Below are 19,321 nucleotides of genomic sequence, written 5' to 3' on the forward strand. Positions count from 1 at the left end.
TACCCCATGCAGTCCCTAGCAATCACACCCAACCCCAACAAACCTGAGTTCTTATTGATAGCCGCATCGAAGTTAACTTTGATAGTACCTTCTGGAGGTTTCATCCAGCAAGGGGGGCCCCGAACCTCAACCTCCAGGGGCTGATGTGCCTCTTCATCACCTTTGAGACAGCGTTTGAAGTCATCCACCACAGCAACAGCATTTGTATAAGACTTATTTGGATGATCAACAACACCCTCAAAGAGCATCTCATTACGCCTTTGCCAAATCCGCCTAGCAATAGCTGCAAAATAGTCCATCTCATCCCTGCTAAAACGGCCCAAACTTTATTGAAAAATTTCCAGAAAAGAATGTTCAACAAAAGCACATTTATGGAAAATCGAATGGCCTGCATTCCACACATCTTTTGCTGCCGGACAGAACCAAATAACATGGGCTGTAGTTTCCTCTTCTAGATTACACCAGGACATTTGTCATCATCAATCACCCTTCTTTTAAGGAGATTCTTTCTAGTGGGGAGGATATCATTGCAAGCATGCCACAAAAACATTTTAATCAGGTTTGGAACTTGAAGATTCCAAATACTACACCAAACATTAATAGTGCCCTTCTCAACTTTGGAGGTTTGACGGTAACTGTTAACTGTTATATAAGTAAGATTATTTGCAGTAAAGATCAGTTTATAAAAGAAAATTAAAAGGGTTAATTTTTGTCACGTTATCTCAATTGTATGGTAGTCTAGCTTTGGATAAAGTTAAAGTTAAATTAGCTATTCAAAAACTACATATACCTACTTTAGCTACTCATTTTCTTAATAACACTCCAACAATATTCTTTATTCTACTTTTTATTTTTCTAAAATATTATTTTTCAATCTCTTTTTATTGTTTCTCTCTCTCTCTCTCTCTCTTGTTTCCGTCTCCATCTCCAACCCCCATTGCAGCTGAGCCACCCTCAACTCCCTGCAAGCTCAAAAACCCCCAAGCCCCACGAGCGCAAGTCCTTCAAGCTCTCCAAGAAGATTTGGGGGGGTTATTCGTGTTTGAGGGCAGCGTTGGAGACGACAATGGAGATGGGGTTTCCAGGTTCTTCAGGGTTGGGGAAGAGGACGGGGACAAGGTTTGTGAGGGAATTCATGGTGAAGATTGGGAGTGGGAAGCTGAAGGAGATGGAAGATAGGTGCAGGGCGGTGAGGCGGTAGAGAGGGAGAGAGGGAGAGAGGGAGAGAAAATATTAATAAAAAAAAAAAAAAAAAAAAAAAGTAAATAAATGAACGGTGAATAGGCAATAGTGCCTATTCACCGTTTATGAAGTTAAGAAAAAAATTACAATAACTATTCTGCTGGAGGGAAAAAAAAAAGAAAAAAGAGGATTTTAGTTAAAATAACTCTCCTACTAGAGATGCTCTAAGAGCTTGTAATTTAAAAAATCAATAATTGATTTTTACTATCACATCATTCCAGATATATAACAATTTTTATATCAATAAGAGCTTGTAAAAGAAAAAAGAAAATTAGTAAGTATTAATTTTAATCATCATGCCATTTGAGTCATATAGCAGTCTTTGAATCAACAAAGACTTGTAAAAGGAAAAAACAAATGAAAAATTAATGTTAATTTTAATTGTCATTTTCATCTCAATTAAATAACATTTCTTTACATATTTAACAAACAATTTTCAACTATATATAATGCAACAAAGTATGAATATTTGTTTTTTCCAAGTAAACTTGTAGTCTTGTACCTCATTAATTACCGCATGGGTTATTCTTGTACCTTATTAGTGACCAAATAAAATTTTCCTCTAAATTCTATTAGATTAAATTCCTTAGACTTAATCTATTAAGTTTATATTTGTTTTCGTCGCTTGTGATTTTTGTATGCATATAAAATCACATGTTTTGTTAATTATATTAAAAAGATATGTGTTTGGTATCTTTTTCTTGCTCATCTCTTGTAAGAATATTGACATATTTCAATTTAATAGAAAATTGGTGTTCCATAAAAACCTACAAGTGAATGGAAATGGCATTTTCCTGTAATAAAACCTTGAGTTTGAGACCTTCACAATAGATTATATTACTATGCAAAAAACGTTAAAAAAAGATGAATCATCGTGCGCGAGTACGCGAACGTACTTAATATGCACGTGCCTGCCTGGACTATTACCCGCTCACATACTCCCCCGCGCACGTGCCCGCCCGAACTATTACCCACGCACATGGGCCCGTACTTCTTTGCCCTATGGGGGATATGAGGGCTGTCCACTCACTCTGTTCACCTCTGGTAATGGTATGGAGCTCTTTTTGGAAATTAAAACAATTTTCTCCGTTTTTGTTTTAACTGATATATTTATTTATTTATTTTAGTTGAAGGTTTGGCAAACTTCTCCACTGAGTTTGGGCCTGGATTACTTGTGAAGCATTGGGCTTGTCAGAACCCTGTCCAAAGTACATAAGCAAATATGTAATCGGAGCATCAAATCCATGAGGGGAAGTAGTTGTCGGTTACATTTGGTCACAGTCAAAACTCATTAATCAATCTTCCAAAAATTCACGGAGAGAGAGAGAGAGAGAGAGTGCCGTGGAGATGGAGGTGAAGATAGAAAAACAAGAGGAAGAAAACGCGAGAAAATGGAGGCGAAAAAAAGAGAGCTTAACATCAGCTTCGTTATGTCCAATAAACAATCTTGATGATGGCTGTCTTATGCACATCTTTAGTTTCCTTTCTCCAATTCCAGGTACTCCTTTTTAATTTCTCTCTCGTTTTTTTTTTTTTTTTTTTTTTTTTTTTTTTTTCTAGTTCATTCAATTCAGAGTGTGTGTTAAATTGTTGTAGTTTAAGAGTAAAACCCAACCGTTAATTTCATTAAAGATCACTTTTTTCTTGTTGGGTGGTTTATTTTCATTCATTTTGGGTGTAGTTTTGCCGAGTATGATGGTCTGTATGTTTGAGTTTTCTTCAATGGAATTAAGCATTCATCTAAAAATAAATGAAATTAGCTATTTGCCCAATTCACTTTCTGTTGATCTGGAATATAGTGATATAAAATTCGAGAAGATATGGAGCTAAAAGGCATGTAAAACTTCGTAAAGTTACAAGCTTTACGAGTCTGATTGCAGTTCATGTTGTTGATATCTTGGTGTAGATTTTGATTTGTATGAGTTCAAAGAAATGGGTGTTTTTTTTTTTTTTTTTTGCTTTCTGGATTTCATAATGCAGATTATGAGTCCTTTATGTTCGGCAATAAATGTGCTTTAAAATGTTTGGACTTGGCTTGCACCCTACCTACCTCAACCTATGAGAGAGACGATCCAAGATAATTGTAGAAAGATTATAAGCGACTATAATCGCAAAAAGATTGCAAGGGAGGAGCCAGGGAGTCTACAACACTACTATCGACCCCCAAAACTGAGATTTACGCGGAATTTGCAATATATATGTATCCAGGTGTATTATCCTTATGTTAAAGATTTTTTTAAAAAAAAATAAGCGAATTAGAATTAAAAAATTAGATGATACTGGCATGCCATGTTCTGTGGTTCCAATGGTTACATGTATTGTGTAATTAACAATCTAAGCTGCCATGTTATTTTCTTAATCATTACCAATGAAATAAATAGTTTAGATAACCTTATATAAGACAAGTTTCTGAAATCATCAAAGAATGACGATTTTCCTAGTGTATGAAGAACCTGGTTATTTCGCAGTTCTTCTGATGGAAGATGAACCCAGGGGAGGTAGAAACTAGGTCAATCACTTTGAATGTACGACTTTTTTGTTAATGTTCTTTTTTCTTTTTTGATGGTTAACATTCTTGAATTACACTATAAAGCTTTCTGAGTTCAGTGTGATTTTGACAAGTCTAAGTCTAAGATAATGAGATGGAGGTTTGAATATTTTAGTTATACTAGAACTGAATCTTATTCACCTAGTAGACTTCATGTCAATGTATGTATAACACAATTTTGTACGATTTTTCTGTCACAAATTGTTATTGAGTTTGCAGATCGGTATAACACCGCCCTCGTTTGCCACAGATGGTGTTACCTGGCATGTCACCCTCGCTTGTGGCTGCGAGTAGACCGATCAGTCAAAGATTTATCTGAGCCTGCAGTTTTCCCCAACATTGAGACAGCCGTCACTGCCGCAAGGTGTGTAAAGTTTCATCTGCCTATATGTCATTCTTGGGCCAGGTAGCTGGATTAGAACTTGATAACTTTTTTCCCCTGCAGGCCTGGCGACACCATTTTAATTGCAGCAGGAGGGATTCATCATGCGTCTAATATTCAAATAAAAAAACCACTTTGCCTGGTATATTCGAAGTTCATTTCTTACTGGAAAGGTTACTTAAGTATCATGCACAGTTGCACAAGTGCATGTATACCATTAGATTAGAAATTATGTAGGTGTTTTAGTGTCCCACTTGACTGGTTAATGGGTATATGGTGTACATCATTGGATGTGAATGTTGTCAACGTTTAATTTGATTTTTGGAAATAAGAAGATTTTATATTGATCCTTTTGTTAGACATCATTATGGGTATTGCCTTGAAAAATATGGCATTTGTAAGAAATTATTTCTTAGTCTTCGATGTTTTACATTTTCTTTCTATGTGCATTAAGATATACTTGGTGAGGCCGTGAGGGTTGTCTTGGATTATAGGAAACTTGTTCAATTTTTAGTGTTGGGTTAGGAGCAGCCTTTGACCCAAACCCACGGCATCATTGGCAGCCTTCTGTAGGTTGTATCTTTCTTTCTTTCACCTAACAAGTTAACCATCTCACTTAGTACTAAAGCAACCTCACCCATTGCGAACTATTTTCACATAGGCGACGTGGCTGGTTTTTAGCCAAGCTTGCATCGATGTGTGGACTGTGTTAAATTTGATTTCAAATTCTAGCTGATATTGCTCGTGGGAATCCTATAGCTTGATTTCATTATAGGCTTACCTCAACTTTTTGGGTGTGTTCGAATAATGTTTGTGGCTAGGAATTAATTTCCATGAACACCACGCATTGTGAGAAATGGGATACATTTGAACCAGCATTGTAGAAGCTACAAAATTGCTTCCAGCTCTCTCATGGGAACAGACAATTTTACTTTGGTGCTTTTCTGGTCACATGTTAGCACCCTTATAGTAAAATGACTATTTTTAAACCAGGGATTTTCAACTCTCTTGCTGATATTATTCAATGAGAAAGAAGAATAAACTTATATTGTAGAAATTCTTCCCATTTTTTGCCATTTTCAATTTAAACCTACTTTGTTCAGATTGGTGGAGGTGAGCTTCCTGATGAGACAACACTCATTTGTTCTCGAGGTTCAGACAGGTTTGCAAAATTTACATTTATGTTTTATATTATGCTGTCATGTGGCGGTTTTTTGCAAGTTTTCTCTCTGCAATATTTTGAGGGGCCACCTCCATACTGCTGGATGGCAGCCATCGAGAACTCAATAGAAAATGCATTTTTGCCTCATGCCTTGGCATGGATTCACAAATCCTTGTTTTCTTAAATCTTTCTTTGAATGGATCTTTGCAACCGCCTTTCTCAATATCTCTAACTTAGTAGACTTTTGTACTCTCTTTTCTTGTTCTTGACTTTGTTGAGTGTTTTCTTTTATATTCTCCATGTGTACTTGGGTTGCATGCCCTTTTAATAAAATTGCTTATAAAAAAAAAAAAAAAAATCAATTCACAAATAGTATGTGTTAGTAGCTGCCCTCTTAATTTATCCAGCAGTCTGGAAATTACTCCTGATGAAAATCATTACTCTGTACACTCATGATGAGCAACAAATTGTGGTATGTGCTGTTCATTTTGTTTGAACAGTGCATTGGAGTTCCTGTCCACCTGCAAACTGGCGAACCTAACAGTGAAGGCAGAGCTTGGTTGCTGCTTGCTTCATAGGAAGGGAAGGCTAACAATAGATGGATGCATTCTTCAATGTGAGTCAAACCCCCTGGACTATCTGTCTTGCCCGATTGTGAGTACAGCCACTGGTAGTCAGCAGTTCCCTTCCTCATTGAAGGGCCATAGTGATGGCGTTTTTGTTTCTCAAACACGCATTGAAGGTGGCGCCAAGGCCGTTTCGACTAGTGGAGACCTGGAATTGCAGCGAGTACGGGTCATTTATGCACGGACGTCTCTCTTGTTCTGGTTTGATGTAGAGCATCAGTGATGACCATTATCATCCTGAGTTGCCCGTGACATTATTCAAATATTTAAACGTGTGTAATATTTATTTTTAGCCTTCAATTGATTGTAATTTCGTAGTTTCGAAGGTTTCTCTCAGAAACTTCCTTGGTGTCACCAGTTCTCACTTTTCCTCACTTTACCTGATAATTGTATTTGGGGCTGAGCACGGCCCTGATGGGAAGATTCCAGCCCTACTAGGGCTACTCCTGCCCTGTATCCACCCCCATAATAACTGTCTGCCTGTCCACAGGAGGCGGGAGATGGCTGTATCTGCCTTTAGCGGATGGGTATTTTTTTTAGGTCCTCGTCTGTTTAACATGTGAGCCTATGGGGGAAGGGAGGCCAGATCGGAGGGAGGAGGGGGGTGGAAGGTGGCAACGATGGACGACAAGGGGAGCTGGGGAGGTGGCTGCCGGACGAAGGAGAAAGGAAAAGGAGGAAGGAGGGAAAAGGGGAGAAAGAGGATGGGAAGAGGAAGGATAGGGGGTAGTGATCTTGGTGGTGGTGTCCTCAGGTAGAGCAAAAGTGGAGGAGAGAGTTCAGGTCTTAAGAGAGAAAATGTCTTTTTAACTAAATATAGTGGATATATTTATATAATATAATATCATATTAAATGGATGGGTTGGTAGGTGGGACAGTAATATCTACAACTGCATGTTCATTTCTGTCCAAGCAATGAGGGAAAAAAAAAATCGCCTATTATAATCCCTTCAGGGCGAGCGTTGCTTGTACGACCCGCTGAGCACCCCTAATTGATTTCATCACTACAGTGTTTAAGATCATTTGACCTAATCCATCTCTGTTTCTTCCTTTTTCGTCATTAGAATTTTTAGATTGGCAGAATTTGGTGGCCTGGGAAACTTTAAAGTTTAACAATTTACAACTGCTATTATGAATAAAAGAAGTTTAAAAATATTGAAGATTTCGACTAGGAAAGCATTCCTGAACCCCCACATCACATTTGTAAATATTTCACTACGCTGTATATATATTACCCAAAAACTCCTACCTTCCTCAAAGTAGGTTGGAAACCAAGAGGCAAGAACACTGCTTAAGAAATATCTAAAGCCTTAGTGTGAAATGTAACATGGCCAAAACGACAATGGTGACTGTCTATTTGTATCCCATGGCTTTGCTACAAAATTCGGCACAGAGCCTCTTGCCAACTCACAATAACAAATCATCTTCTATTGGTTGAGCTGTTTCCCTCAGTACAACTCCAAGACCAGGAAAAAAGGTTATTCGTTTCTTCTTTTCTTTTTTTCTTTTTTTTTTCTTGGTTTTATGCCATATTCCTTCTCATTCCACTACATCTCAATTGCAACTTTCCTAGTCTCTTCCAGCTTTAAGATATGCTCTACCTTCTCCTAGCCCACTTGCTTATCACGCTACTTTTCTTAATTACCTGAAAGATAAACATGGGAAATTGTCAATAAACCATCAATAATCATGACAATAGTGATGCAGAGGAGAGCAGGTGCAAATAGTTGATGAGAAACTCTTAGAAACGTGCCAACGCATGAATGTGAAGTAAAGAACATTTTGTTAGATGAAGTGGTGGAGATTCTGTTAGATTAAGAAGCACATCTTCAAAAACATTTCTTACTGAATTGTGTTCTCTCTAGACTGCAGACTTCAATTAATGAGCTGACCTAAATGCCACAAGAAGCCATCAAAAACTGAGTCAATTAGGCTGAAGCAGCAAAGAATAAAAACTTGTCTCTACCTCGTACCGGAAGACAATGCCACATCAGATTTGGACATGATCACCCCATGCCACGGCCAGGAATAAATTGGATTAAAGGAGGCAACTACTAACCTATTCTCCAGGTGTTTCTAAAGGAACGGTTATAAATTGAAGGGGATAGAAGCCTCTTTGGAGGGATCTCATTGCCTTTTTTTGTCTACTTTCTTGTCTGTTTTATTGTATATGATCTTGTCAAGGTCCATATATAATGCCAAAAATGAGATACCCACCTTGTGCACTCGATGTACACTGTCCATGTACTCATTAGTAATGTAGTTGCTACCTTGTGGAAACATCACAAGCATATTTGTGATTTGATAAAAATAGTTCTTTTTTTGAGATAACATAGTCTAGTTGTTCTGTACAAAAAAAAAAATGAAAGTGAAGTGCAAAATAACAAAGAATGTGTCCAACTGGTCACCACAAAGATAATTGTATGTGAATTGCAAAATCACAAAGAATGTTCCCAGTGGCATTTTTATAATAGTTGGCTGGATAAGGGGCAAAAGGTTCATTGGCATCAAATATTAGTCACTGGGCCTGGCCCCTTAAGTAGGATTTTTATTCTCTAAAGATGTGCAATATGACAAAGCAATTTGTCAGGATTTAATGCCAACATAATGACTGCAGTTTTGGATTCCTTATCTGGGCTTGAGCTAGTAGCACCTTTTTTTTTTGGCCGAGTAAAAAAGGTTAGGAAGAGGGTGGTGGCAACCTTACCGGCTGCACCGAAGGCATCCCAGAAAAGGGCATATCTATGACCCTATCAAGCTAGGTACCACCCCACCACAATGTAGTAACCCAACCTTCAGCCATTAACTCAGTTGCAAGTTGACTGCACAGCAATGGAGTTCGCAGGAAAGAACATCCATCTCAAACCAGAACAGATGGAACGGTCCAATGTATTTAATATCACGTTCAGAAACACTTTTTTTTTTTTTTTTTTTTTGTTCAAGTAAATTGAAACATAGAATTAGGATGATAATTTTATATAGAATTTCGAAGCAACTTTTAGAGTAATGTCTCCACTAATTTCAGTATTGAATGCAATAAGATCCCATTCTATGATGAGCACACAGTTGCTCTTTTAATGTATATCGGCCACTTGATACAACTGATATCTATATAAGTGCTAAATGGAACATATATATAGGCATTCACTTTTTTCTTGTGCTGGGATTTTCAATTTCAAGATATGGTAAACTAACAATTATTCACTAGAATATAGGCATAACCGCTAACAGATGTAGCATTCAAGATTAAAATACTTACTTACCCAACATATGACAAAAATAGTGGGAGCTCAGCTCAATTCCCTGTACGTCTTCGTTGAACCACCAAATCATCTGCAGAGTAATAATCGGCAATGAGCCGATACATATATGATGGATTATGCCCTCCTCTGCAAAGGAAGCAAATGGTAATTTAGAAGTTGTAAAAGTTACCGGGAAAAAAAAAATTAAGGGAAGAAAGAAAGAATGTGAAACATAATGATGAGTATGATAGTGTTCAAAATTCTCAAAACCAGGCTAAACGCATACAAAAGCGAGCTAAAAATTACATTGTGAATTAGAAAAAGGGCAAAATAACAAAAATTCCATAATGGAGTGAAGAAAATGTCTTTTCGATGAACTACAGAATATGTACTTTTAAAACTCTAGGAAATTATTTCTTTTGATGAAATTTATGAAAGATTCAAAGTTCCTTGGATTTGTCTTCTAATCTACATTAACTGATAATGCAGATTGTTAAAGCCTCCATTTCTCTCTTGCCTTTTCTTTTGGGGAAAAATGGAGCAACTTATATCAGCTAAACATTGAATATAATGCATTAAGAAGCTCATTAGGATAACATTTTCAAGCTCTCATCCTGTTAAGCCCTTAGAGTCAGTTGAACTTACGTGTCAGTAATGAAAAGGCTAACGAGTTTTGGTGGCACATAATCAAATGTTGGATTGACCACATGAAGAAGAGGGGAAGAAGTGCCATTCCCAAAATCCATGCAATCTGAAAATTCTCCAAAATCCAGCAGCTCTGATGGGGATCTCAGCTCATTCAGTAAGACCTCAGGATTGTGTGGATACAGAGGGCACAACTGCCAAGTTGACAAAACAGCATTTCACAAAAGTAACAGCAATAATCAGAACTAAAATAATATCATAACTCCAAAATTTCAAGAAAATGATATGCAGTCTAAGATATTTCCACTTTCTAGTAATTAGCATGTCTGGAACTCATAGGTAAAACATGCATTTTTGTACCCATCGACTACAGCAAGATAGATGTTAACTAAAGCAATCACAAATTTTTGCTACTTATTTTGCATTATATACTAAATGTTTAGGCCACTTAGATTTCAGTTTTTAGCAACTCTGTTTACTAAAAACCCGCATAACCTGATCCCTGGTTTGATCAAAACATGCAAAATAAAGTTGAACAGCTCATAATACCCTCTATAGACATCAGCATATATTATTGATTACATAAACAAATAAGCAACTGAAGATGAGATGATTTCTTTCAGGTTGATTAATGAAGATGATATTAACAAGAAAGAGGAAATGTGAGACCAATTTAGGTATTCTTTGTCTTGGAAACGTTAGATTTCATGCAGAAGGATCTGAGTGATATCAAAGACTACGATTGTTTGACGTCTCCATCAGTAGTCATATCTTTATGAATTTCGAGAGTTCTAGTCTGGTCTTGAACTAGTTGAGTAATCTTTGATTACAGAGCCTGCTCTATTTGTCAAAAGTTTGTAAGTTCAAGAAGTTTCTATCTCCTCCAATCCTACTTAAAAAATTCTTCCTACTTGATCACAATGGAGGTACATCTCGTTTCAAAGGTTTTTGCTAGCACAGAAAGTTGTGCAGAGTTCATAAACAAGATCCCCTATACCAAAATGATTGCAGAAGTTTCTTCATCATAAACTTTTCTCTTCACATCCTTTACGTATTGTATTCTCCTAATTTCTCCTATTTTCTCTCACCTCTCATAAGCAAGATGACCTACAAGCTTAAGATTAGTAAACTTGTTCTGTGTCATATAACAATAGGGAGGCAATACTCCAAACATTATCTTTTCAAGGATGTGATTTTTCAGGATCTTCACGAAGATTTTCTATATATCCTATTGCCATCCTCTTAGATAATGCAGTAAAACCATATTTTAGAATCAACAAGGGTTTTGATCATCATAAGCTCTCAAACAAGTTCAAATTTAAAGCACAGCCATGAAAGTACAGCCCCATGTCATAGAGAAGGCTATATGAAACTCAGGAGGTAGACTATGGGAGATTTGTTTGGTGTGACAACAGGTACCTTGTCATTGCCAGTGACCGAAAATTACACTCTTAAAATAATATATTCCTTCTTGGATGAAACAATGACTGGAATATCATAATCATAAAGAATCTCCATGCCAGGTTACATGAAACATTACTAAGATCAAAGGTTCCTGCCCACTAGTTTTGCAGCTAAAAGGCTTGAAAATTACTATTTTGGAACTACACTTGATTAAATGGTTTTGAAATATTTTCATTTTTTAAAACAAAATCACAATATCAAATAAAACTTAAATACTCAAGTTACATAGCTAACAAGCATAAGCTCTCTACATTAATTCAAACAAGTAAATTTCACAAAAGTGAATTCCATTTATATCCTATCCAAATGGCGAGACCAGTATACCAGTATCTCAATTTCACATCAGTGCATGAGAGAGCATTGAAATTTAGGAATGGTACTTAAAGAGACTTGGTTTGCTTATCTTTCATTAAAATCTCTACAGCAAGTATAGCTGTTATAGTACCAAATTACCTTGTGAGTTCCAGCAAGTACAACAAAAGGTACTGCATGCCTCTGAGCTGCAAGTGCAACCATATTCAACCCAACAGGTGCTATGACCCCGCCATTAGCCATGACAGCATGTGCTCCAACTATAACCTTTAGAAATTCCAACATGAAGCCGAGAATCAGTCCAGGAAATATGTTTCCAAAAGAGGAAAAAAAAGAAATAGAAAAGCAAAGCTCAAGATCATCAATATACCATGTTCACCCGGGAAATCATGGCAAAAACTGCAGAATCAGTAATCAGTGTGGTTTGTAACCCTCTTGTGACCAATTCCTTTGCAAGAAGATGTCCCTGATACCTAATTGCCAAAAAAAAATGTCATTGGAGAGAGAATCAAAATTATACCAACTAAACATATTTCTTTTGCCTTGCACAAACCTTGGAGCACCCTCTGCAACAAACACCCGAAATGATCTCTTTTTCTCTTTTGCTGCATAAAGAAATTCCAATACTGTTCTTGAACTTCCTAAAGTTAATATGACCTCACTGCAAAATATATGCGATGAGAAATGTTATATAAATAAGAAAAAGAAAACTTAGAAATTAAAGCCATAAAAATGAAACTTCGCACAAGCTGATGTTCATAAGACTATATTTTCAGATTGATAGGACAAAAACAAAAAGACATAACTTCATAGAGGTGTAAGAGTGCTCTGCAAGTACCTAAGGAATACCAAGTATTGGAAGAATAAAAGTAATGATAACAAATTATCAAACAGCAATTTAGCCCGGATAAGATAAAACACGCCCAACCTAGGTGCCCTAATCTACCTACATAGGGAGGCGAACCCACTCTACATCCCTGTAATGGTGATCTGGAAGCAAATTCACCTTGAATCCCTGGATGGACATTTTCTACTGCACAGATTGCAGGCACTCTCCTATTTTTCCTTATAGGCCAACACCCTAATACGTCTCACTTGTCTGATATTTGGGAGGTGTTGAACTTATGATGCAAAGAATGATGATTACGCTACTAACATCAGGCTGCAAACCACATATGATTTTTTTTTTTTTAAAAAAAATGTTTTAAATTAACCAATTTGTTAACCGAATAAAGAGAAACATCATCATTGAATTAAATGCTAGTCTAGACGTGATTCACAATACAAGCATATGACTAAATGTAACACATTTGTTTTCTTTGGGGGTCTTGAGACAAGCTGCTGCACTCACTGCATAAATCGACAACTTAGACAAAAATTATGCATCAGCAAGCAACTATGTGGTCCAGGGAGTGAAAACAATCCACTATTCTCATCGCAAATCTATGACAATCTCATTACTGTAAGGGATTGCTTCTTTCTCATATAAGAAATGGTAAGCTGTTCGGAATCATGTTTTAAAAGTCGCATACAGCAATATAGAGGGGAGACGATCATTGCAAAATGAAAATCATGTCCAGAGGAGCTTTGTTTGTGAAGGGTAATGTATGATAAGATAATTAGAGCAGGTTAAAAGTTTAACAAAGAGGATTAGTTTGGCACGCCAGATGCAATCCAATATAAACAGAAATATGTGTCGACTCCCAACAGGGAGCCATAATGCCAATGATTTAAGTTAAACACTAAAATCAAGTCAAATCATATTCAAGGCTAGTGCTTTTACTGCACGTTTGGATTATGGGATTCATGATCAAATCCACAGTTTTGACCAAGTCAAACTGCATATTTAACATCCCATCTTTGTCCACAAGTTTGTTTATAAATGCCAACTCCCAATTTTCATCTCTCTACCTAAATATAAGTTCTAAAAACTTTACAAACCAAATCCTAAGACCACTAAGTAAACATATAAACCACCACAGACTATGGAAAACTACAACAAAATATGAGGAAGCATACAAATTCTACAAGCATGAAAATGCATCATTGCAGATATTCAGTGGTTTTGTATTAAAAATTACTATAAGAGCATTGTCAGCCCAACATCATACGAACAAATTAAAACAAATTTAAAACCATCCAAGAATCTTGAGCTTATGTGCGAATATATGATGCTTCTACAGATATATCCCCAAGCAAAAAAGGATTTGTTCTTTCTACTGTTAAGTTACATCTCAACCTCCAGCCAGTTTTGAAGGCTGCCATTTGAACTAGATCTTATTGACCAAAAGAAAATAATAATTTTCTAAAGCAAAACAGATTTAATAGTAGTAGTTTAAGAAAGAAAAAATTACTTTTGATGAATGTGCTCTACTGCTTGCTCAGCAATCTGTTCATGGCAAGTGATAATATCTTGAATGAGTTCATTTACCGCTTCAATGACATCATGCTTCAGCTTCCGAGTTCTTGAACTTTTATCAGCAGCTGCAAGCAAAATAATTTATCAACAACTAAATCATGATTTTGAAATTTACTATGTAATCGATGCTCCCATATTCAGCACTACCACTTCCATTGAAACAAGACACCAGTACATGGAACTAATTTCTTATTATAACTGAATAAAATAAATAAAACTGCTGAGCTCACATTTGCTTTTTCCATCAGAATCACCCCCAGATGAAGAAGTGTGAGGAACAGCTGCTGAGTCAGGCACATCCTCGAGAAGGGTCTGCAAGGAAGGTGGACGCAAAGTGCTTCTTGCAGAAGCAGCAAGAGAAGCAGCTGATAGAACTGGATGATCATTTCCCTCAGGATCATCGTCATCATCACTAACAGCTGCTAAGCCCAAACCAGCAATTGCAGCTGTTGTGAGAGATAGATCTTCCTCCCTAATAATGTGCAAAACACGCCTCACAATATTACCAACAGCAAGCTCTGCAATTATGTACATAACATATTATCATAGGAAAACAAAGATAAGTCTTAACACTCCATATAAGTGGGCAAAAAAAATTCAAGGTATCCTCTTCATGATAACCAATCTATTCATGTGATTGTACATTATCCATCAGCAATACTGAAGAATCAGGCAAGGATATGGAGCCAGAGTAAGTAAGCATTTTTAGAATACAAAACCATAGTATCACATGTTACACCCATCAACTTTAAGAACAAGTAGCACTGCTATTCATAAATTGAAGTAGATTATTTCTAAGAAAAGGAAAACATGCAATAGCATATAAATTCAAAGGAATAGTTTAATAACTTCTTTATGCCTTGATCTGATCACATAGTAAACTTTTTGCTAGCCTAGAAAAGTTCCAGGCCCTACATAACATGATCTTCATTAATTGATGAGGTTCCCTCAATAAAATATACTACTACATAATTTCTAGTCATAATAAACAGATTATCCATGCACATACCAACAGGATTTGCAGCAATCAGCTGCTCCCCAACTGCCCTTACAGCATCGATCAAAGCTCCAGCCTGGTTTGTGTAGGACACTCGCTGCTGTGAAATCACCGACCGAAGCAATTCAGCCGTATGCCTTGCCGTGGCCTGCGAGCCCTCAATTTTACTGGAACCACAAAATATCCAAAAAAGAAAGTAAATAAGAAACAAACATAGCCTTCGTATACCATCTATGCAGCTATACATACAGTGCTGAAGATTTTACCGTTTTTTAAGGTTGTTAAGGAAATCATTCACAAGGACCTGCACGTCCGGCATGATTATCACCAAATTTCACCTAAAAATGTTGCATATATCAATCACAGTTAATATCAGTTCATTCCTACAAAAAGGCAAGCAAAAACAAAATAAACCAAGATTTCAAATTCTAAGCGTTTCTTCATACAATAAACTATGCATAAGGAAACTTTCGCTGGTTAGGTTGATCAGGAGTTCCATTTTCTTTCGTATTTCCTCAGTTTTCTCAGCAACCAAACAGAGAATTACAGAACCGAACAAAGCACAGCCTCAATAAACTTCAAAATAAGTGTTGGAATTTTCAGTATCAAATATCAAACAAATTTCACCTCAAAATACAGCAAATACAATTTCACCACTACTCCTCAGTTTGGTTACACAGAGTGTAAGAAACTAACTGAAATGAAACTTCTCCAACTCGTTCAGTTCAATAAAAATAAAAGCGAGTATAGACAATAAGGGCCAAATTCCTTCGCTTTTTTTCGTTTCAATCTTTTTTCTCAGCAACCAAACAGAATAAAGAATTACGAAAAGAAATACAGACGATACCATCAACCTGACCAAAAATCGTGAATAGTAACAAATTAGATGGAACTAGAGAGAGATGTTATTTATGTGAATTGCTTACAGCTGAGATCGAAGAAGCATGTGAGCGCTAGAGGGTTCCGCCGATGCGAGAGAGCGAGCGAGCAAGAGAGAGTTTGTGGGGTAGCTTCGATGCTCGCATCAAAGGTAAGCTTTTGCGTTTGGGTTTTGATGCTTTTACGTCGGGGCCACGGTTCCTCCATTCGGATTTTCCCGGATGGGTTTCTTGCCCCGGACCCAAACTTTCTTTGTCTAAATTGGTCATTTCCTTTCTTCAAAAAAATAATAAGGGTCAAATATGTTCGACCCTGTGATTTAACAATTTTTTTTTTTTTTTTTTTAGTTCATTTTGTATCATAACATCGTTTATGGCTGAAAACAGATATAGTACTTCTATTCAGCTTATGTCCAAAAATTAACGGAAGTTCACGTCAACACCTTTAAGAAGCTGACACATATCTTAACCTAACTACAACTTAAAAAACTTAAAATGATAAAAATTTAAAAAAAATTAAAAATTAAAAGCTTTAAAAAATTGACAAAAAAAAAACAAAAAACAAAAAAAATATGAGGGGTGGCTCGATTTCAATGCCCTTGGGGGTGGTTCGACCACCCCAAAGATAAAATAGGGGTGGTTGAAACTCACCCTAAGAACCTTGGGGAGGCACCCCCATTTGGCCCGGGGTGGCCCAAATCACTCTCAATAGTTGAACCACCCCCAAGGGCCATAGGGATGATTCAGTCACCTTCAAATCGGTCATGGGGGTGGCTCGAGTCATCCCTCCTATTTTTATTTTTATTTTTTTCCAATTTTTTTAATATTTTAAAGCTTTTATTTTTATTTTTTAAGTTATTATTATTTTCAATTTTAATTTTTTAATTTTTAATTACGTTAAGACATGTGTTAGCTTCTTAGAGGTATTAAAGTGGATTTCCGTCAATTTTTTTATGGAAGTGCTATCTCTGTCTTTAACTATAAATGAGATACCATCAACGATATGAAATGAATCACAATGAGCAAAAAATAAAGTTATTAAAATTCAGGGGACAAAAACATATTTAACTCAAAAAATAATAATAATAATAAGTTACACTAAAAAACCAATTAAACGCGCATTTTATAATCACTTACTTCACTTAGTTTTTAAAAATTTATTTTAACTGCTTAGCTTATGTCATGAATTTGAAATTAGTCATTCCATATGTTTTGTCCAATAAAGTGACACTTATTAAACCAAGTTAGCATTTTTTACCATGTCATATGAAAATAATTATTATTTTTTTTATTAAAAATTTAAAATCTAAAACTCAAAAAATAAAAATAAAATAAAGAAGAAGGATGGAAGAAGGAGGGGGCTCACGGGCCACCCCCAGCCATCACATGGGGTGGCTCGCAAGCCACCTTCCACCTCTATATGGAGACCTGCCAGCCAGCCCTAGTCCAAGGGGTGGATGGGGCGTCTCGCAAAACCCTTCCCCCTCCCCCTGTGGTCCTTTTTTCATTTTTTATTTTTTATTTTTAGTTTTTTTAGCTTTTTTTTAAAAATAAAAATAACTCTTTGGTAATTGGTACTTAATAAAATAAATAATTATTATTTTAATATGTTGTGGCAAAAAAAGCTGACATTATTTAACAAGCATTGACAAAATAGGATCCTCTTTATTTTAAATGAAATGAATACTATCAATTTTATGGTTAGAATTTAAAGTTATGCATCTAATGATGTACATGATTTCACATTATTTAAATTTTTAAAAGACGTGTCAATATTGACTTCATACACACCATTAGATGCATGACTTTAAATCCCAACCTTTTATTTGTCATTAAATGAAATGGAGAGGATCCTATTCCTTACTTTATTCGATGAAAAAATACATGGAATGACCAATTTCAAATCCACAACAAAGTTAATCAGTTAAAATCATTTTTTAAAATTGAAAGACTAATCCCAAAAAAGTGTTTACTCAATAATTTATTATACATTTACCTTAAAAATGATATTGAATGCAGTTTATTGGTGTAACTTATCATCTGGAGAGTTAATTGCAACTCATTAAAATTTACAAAAAATAATAAATAAATAAAAAATCTAATGAATGGGGCAAAGTGAAAAGACTAGATAATTTGGAAAGTCAAGTACTGAAACTTTTTTAAAAAGTTCTGAAAATATTTTTTTTTTAGAAAATATTTTCGGCATTTTGTGGTGTTTGGTGGGGTGAAAATAATGGTCCTCGGAAATCATTTCAGTTTGACCGTAAAATATTCTTTAATTTTTTGAAAACGATTTACGGTTTTGAAAACTGTAAATCGTTTTCTGGATTTAAACTTTTCACTCTTGCATGCACGTTTGTGGGAATCTGCCATCACCGGGCACTGGAGTTTGTTGGTAACCTAACTCTACTACTGAAAATCCCCAAATTTTAGTATCGGATTGCCAAAATCCGGCAAAACAGGCCAAAATTTGACCAGTACAACTGGAATCCATCCAGTACAGCCGGAATCCGTGCGACTTTGCCGAATTCCATTTTACGCCACTCGTCATTTTTTTCGTAAGAGCCAAATGGCGAAAAATATTTTCAAGAAATTCTTTTTTTTTAAAAAAAAAATGATTTTGTCAAAAATATTTTACGTCGAAACAAATAGAGCATTATAAGTGTAGTTTCCAAAGTCTCTTTCATCTTACTTTCAATCTCATGATAGTGCCAACACAATTTTCAGTTAATCCTCAAATATGAATCCTAAATTTCAAAAACTATATTTATAAAAAAAAAAAAAAAAAAAAAAAAAAAAAAAAAAGGTAAAACATTTTTTTACATAACATAATCCTAAATTTGCATATGAATATGTCTGAAAACAAATTTGTTTCCAAACAAGTTATGAAAATAATCAATAACAGATACAAGTCATGTTAAGAATTTTGATAATTGTGGCTTTTGAAGAGTGAGAGTTACCATAGTAACAAGCATAATCTCCCCTCGTAAATTTGGGACTTAAGTTCCGTTTGTTTCGACATAAACTGGTTTATGAAAAATGATTTTTACATTTTTCAGTGTTTTGTAAGGGCGAAAATAATGGTCAACCGGAAAATAATTTATGTTTGACCAATAATGCTTTTAAATTTCAGAAAATAATTTACGTTTTTTAAAAGCGTAAACCATTTTCCGTAGATGGCAAACGCAGTCAACTCTTTTTTAAACGACGTAGTCGACCATTACGCTCAAACAGTCGACAATTGCCGAATTCCAACAAGCTAGATTCCAGCACCGGTCAGTGTTAGAATCTAAAAAATTATGTCGGAATCCGACGACGTCCAGCTACCGTCGCCGAATTCTAGCGGTACTGTGCCAGATTTTGGCCAGACTAGCTAGAATTTGGCCAAAATGGCCAGATCCCTG

The 19,321-nt window shown here is 35.8% G+C and overlaps 2 protein-coding genes across 3 annotated transcripts; one reads left to right on the top strand and one right to left on the bottom strand.

Moving 5' to 3' along the window:
- Nucleotides 1-1,066: 1,066 nt before the first annotated feature.
- On the top strand, nucleotides 1,067-6,334 carry LOC133879260 (F-box protein SKIP5). The gene is made up of 7 exons (XM_062317789.1): nucleotides 1,067-1,189; nucleotides 2,370-2,397; nucleotides 2,501-2,740; nucleotides 4,010-4,154; nucleotides 4,236-4,314; nucleotides 5,276-5,334; nucleotides 5,835-6,334. The coding sequence occupies exons 1-7, from the start codon at nucleotides 1,067-1,069 to the stop codon at nucleotides 6,181-6,183; spliced, it is 1,023 nt and encodes a 340-aa protein (XP_062173773.1). The 3' UTR covers nucleotides 6,184-6,334.
- A 734-nt stretch (nucleotides 6,335-7,068) lies between these two features.
- LOC133879554 (uncharacterized) lies at nucleotides 7,069-16,100 on the bottom strand. 2 transcript variants are annotated; one of them, XM_062318165.1, is made up of 11 exons: nucleotides 15,966-16,100; nucleotides 15,306-15,377; nucleotides 15,052-15,206; nucleotides 14,273-14,560; nucleotides 13,978-14,107; nucleotides 12,177-12,284; nucleotides 11,994-12,096; nucleotides 11,765-11,890; nucleotides 9,848-10,041; nucleotides 9,220-9,349; nucleotides 7,069-7,605 (listed from the first exon to the last, which is right to left on the bottom strand). In XM_062318165.1, the coding sequence occupies exons 2-10, from the start codon at nucleotides 15,356-15,358 to the stop codon at nucleotides 9,256-9,258; spliced, it is 1,251 nt and encodes a 416-aa protein (XP_062174149.1). In that variant the 5' UTR covers nucleotides 15,359-15,377; nucleotides 15,966-16,100; the 3' UTR covers nucleotides 7,069-7,605; nucleotides 9,220-9,255. The 2 variants fall into 2 exon arrangements, with proteins under 2 accessions (XP_062174149.1, XP_062174148.1); XM_062318164.1 differs by having other exon boundaries at nucleotides 9,224-9,349; nucleotides 15,966-16,099.
- Between the last annotated feature and the right edge of the window lie 3,221 nt (nucleotides 16,101-19,321).

This window comes from Alnus glutinosa, chromosome 10 (assembly GCF_958979055.1).
Source record: "Alnus glutinosa chromosome 10, dhAlnGlut1.1, whole genome shotgun sequence".
NCBI lineage: Eukaryota > Viridiplantae > Streptophyta > Magnoliopsida > Fagales > Betulaceae > Alnus > Alnus glutinosa.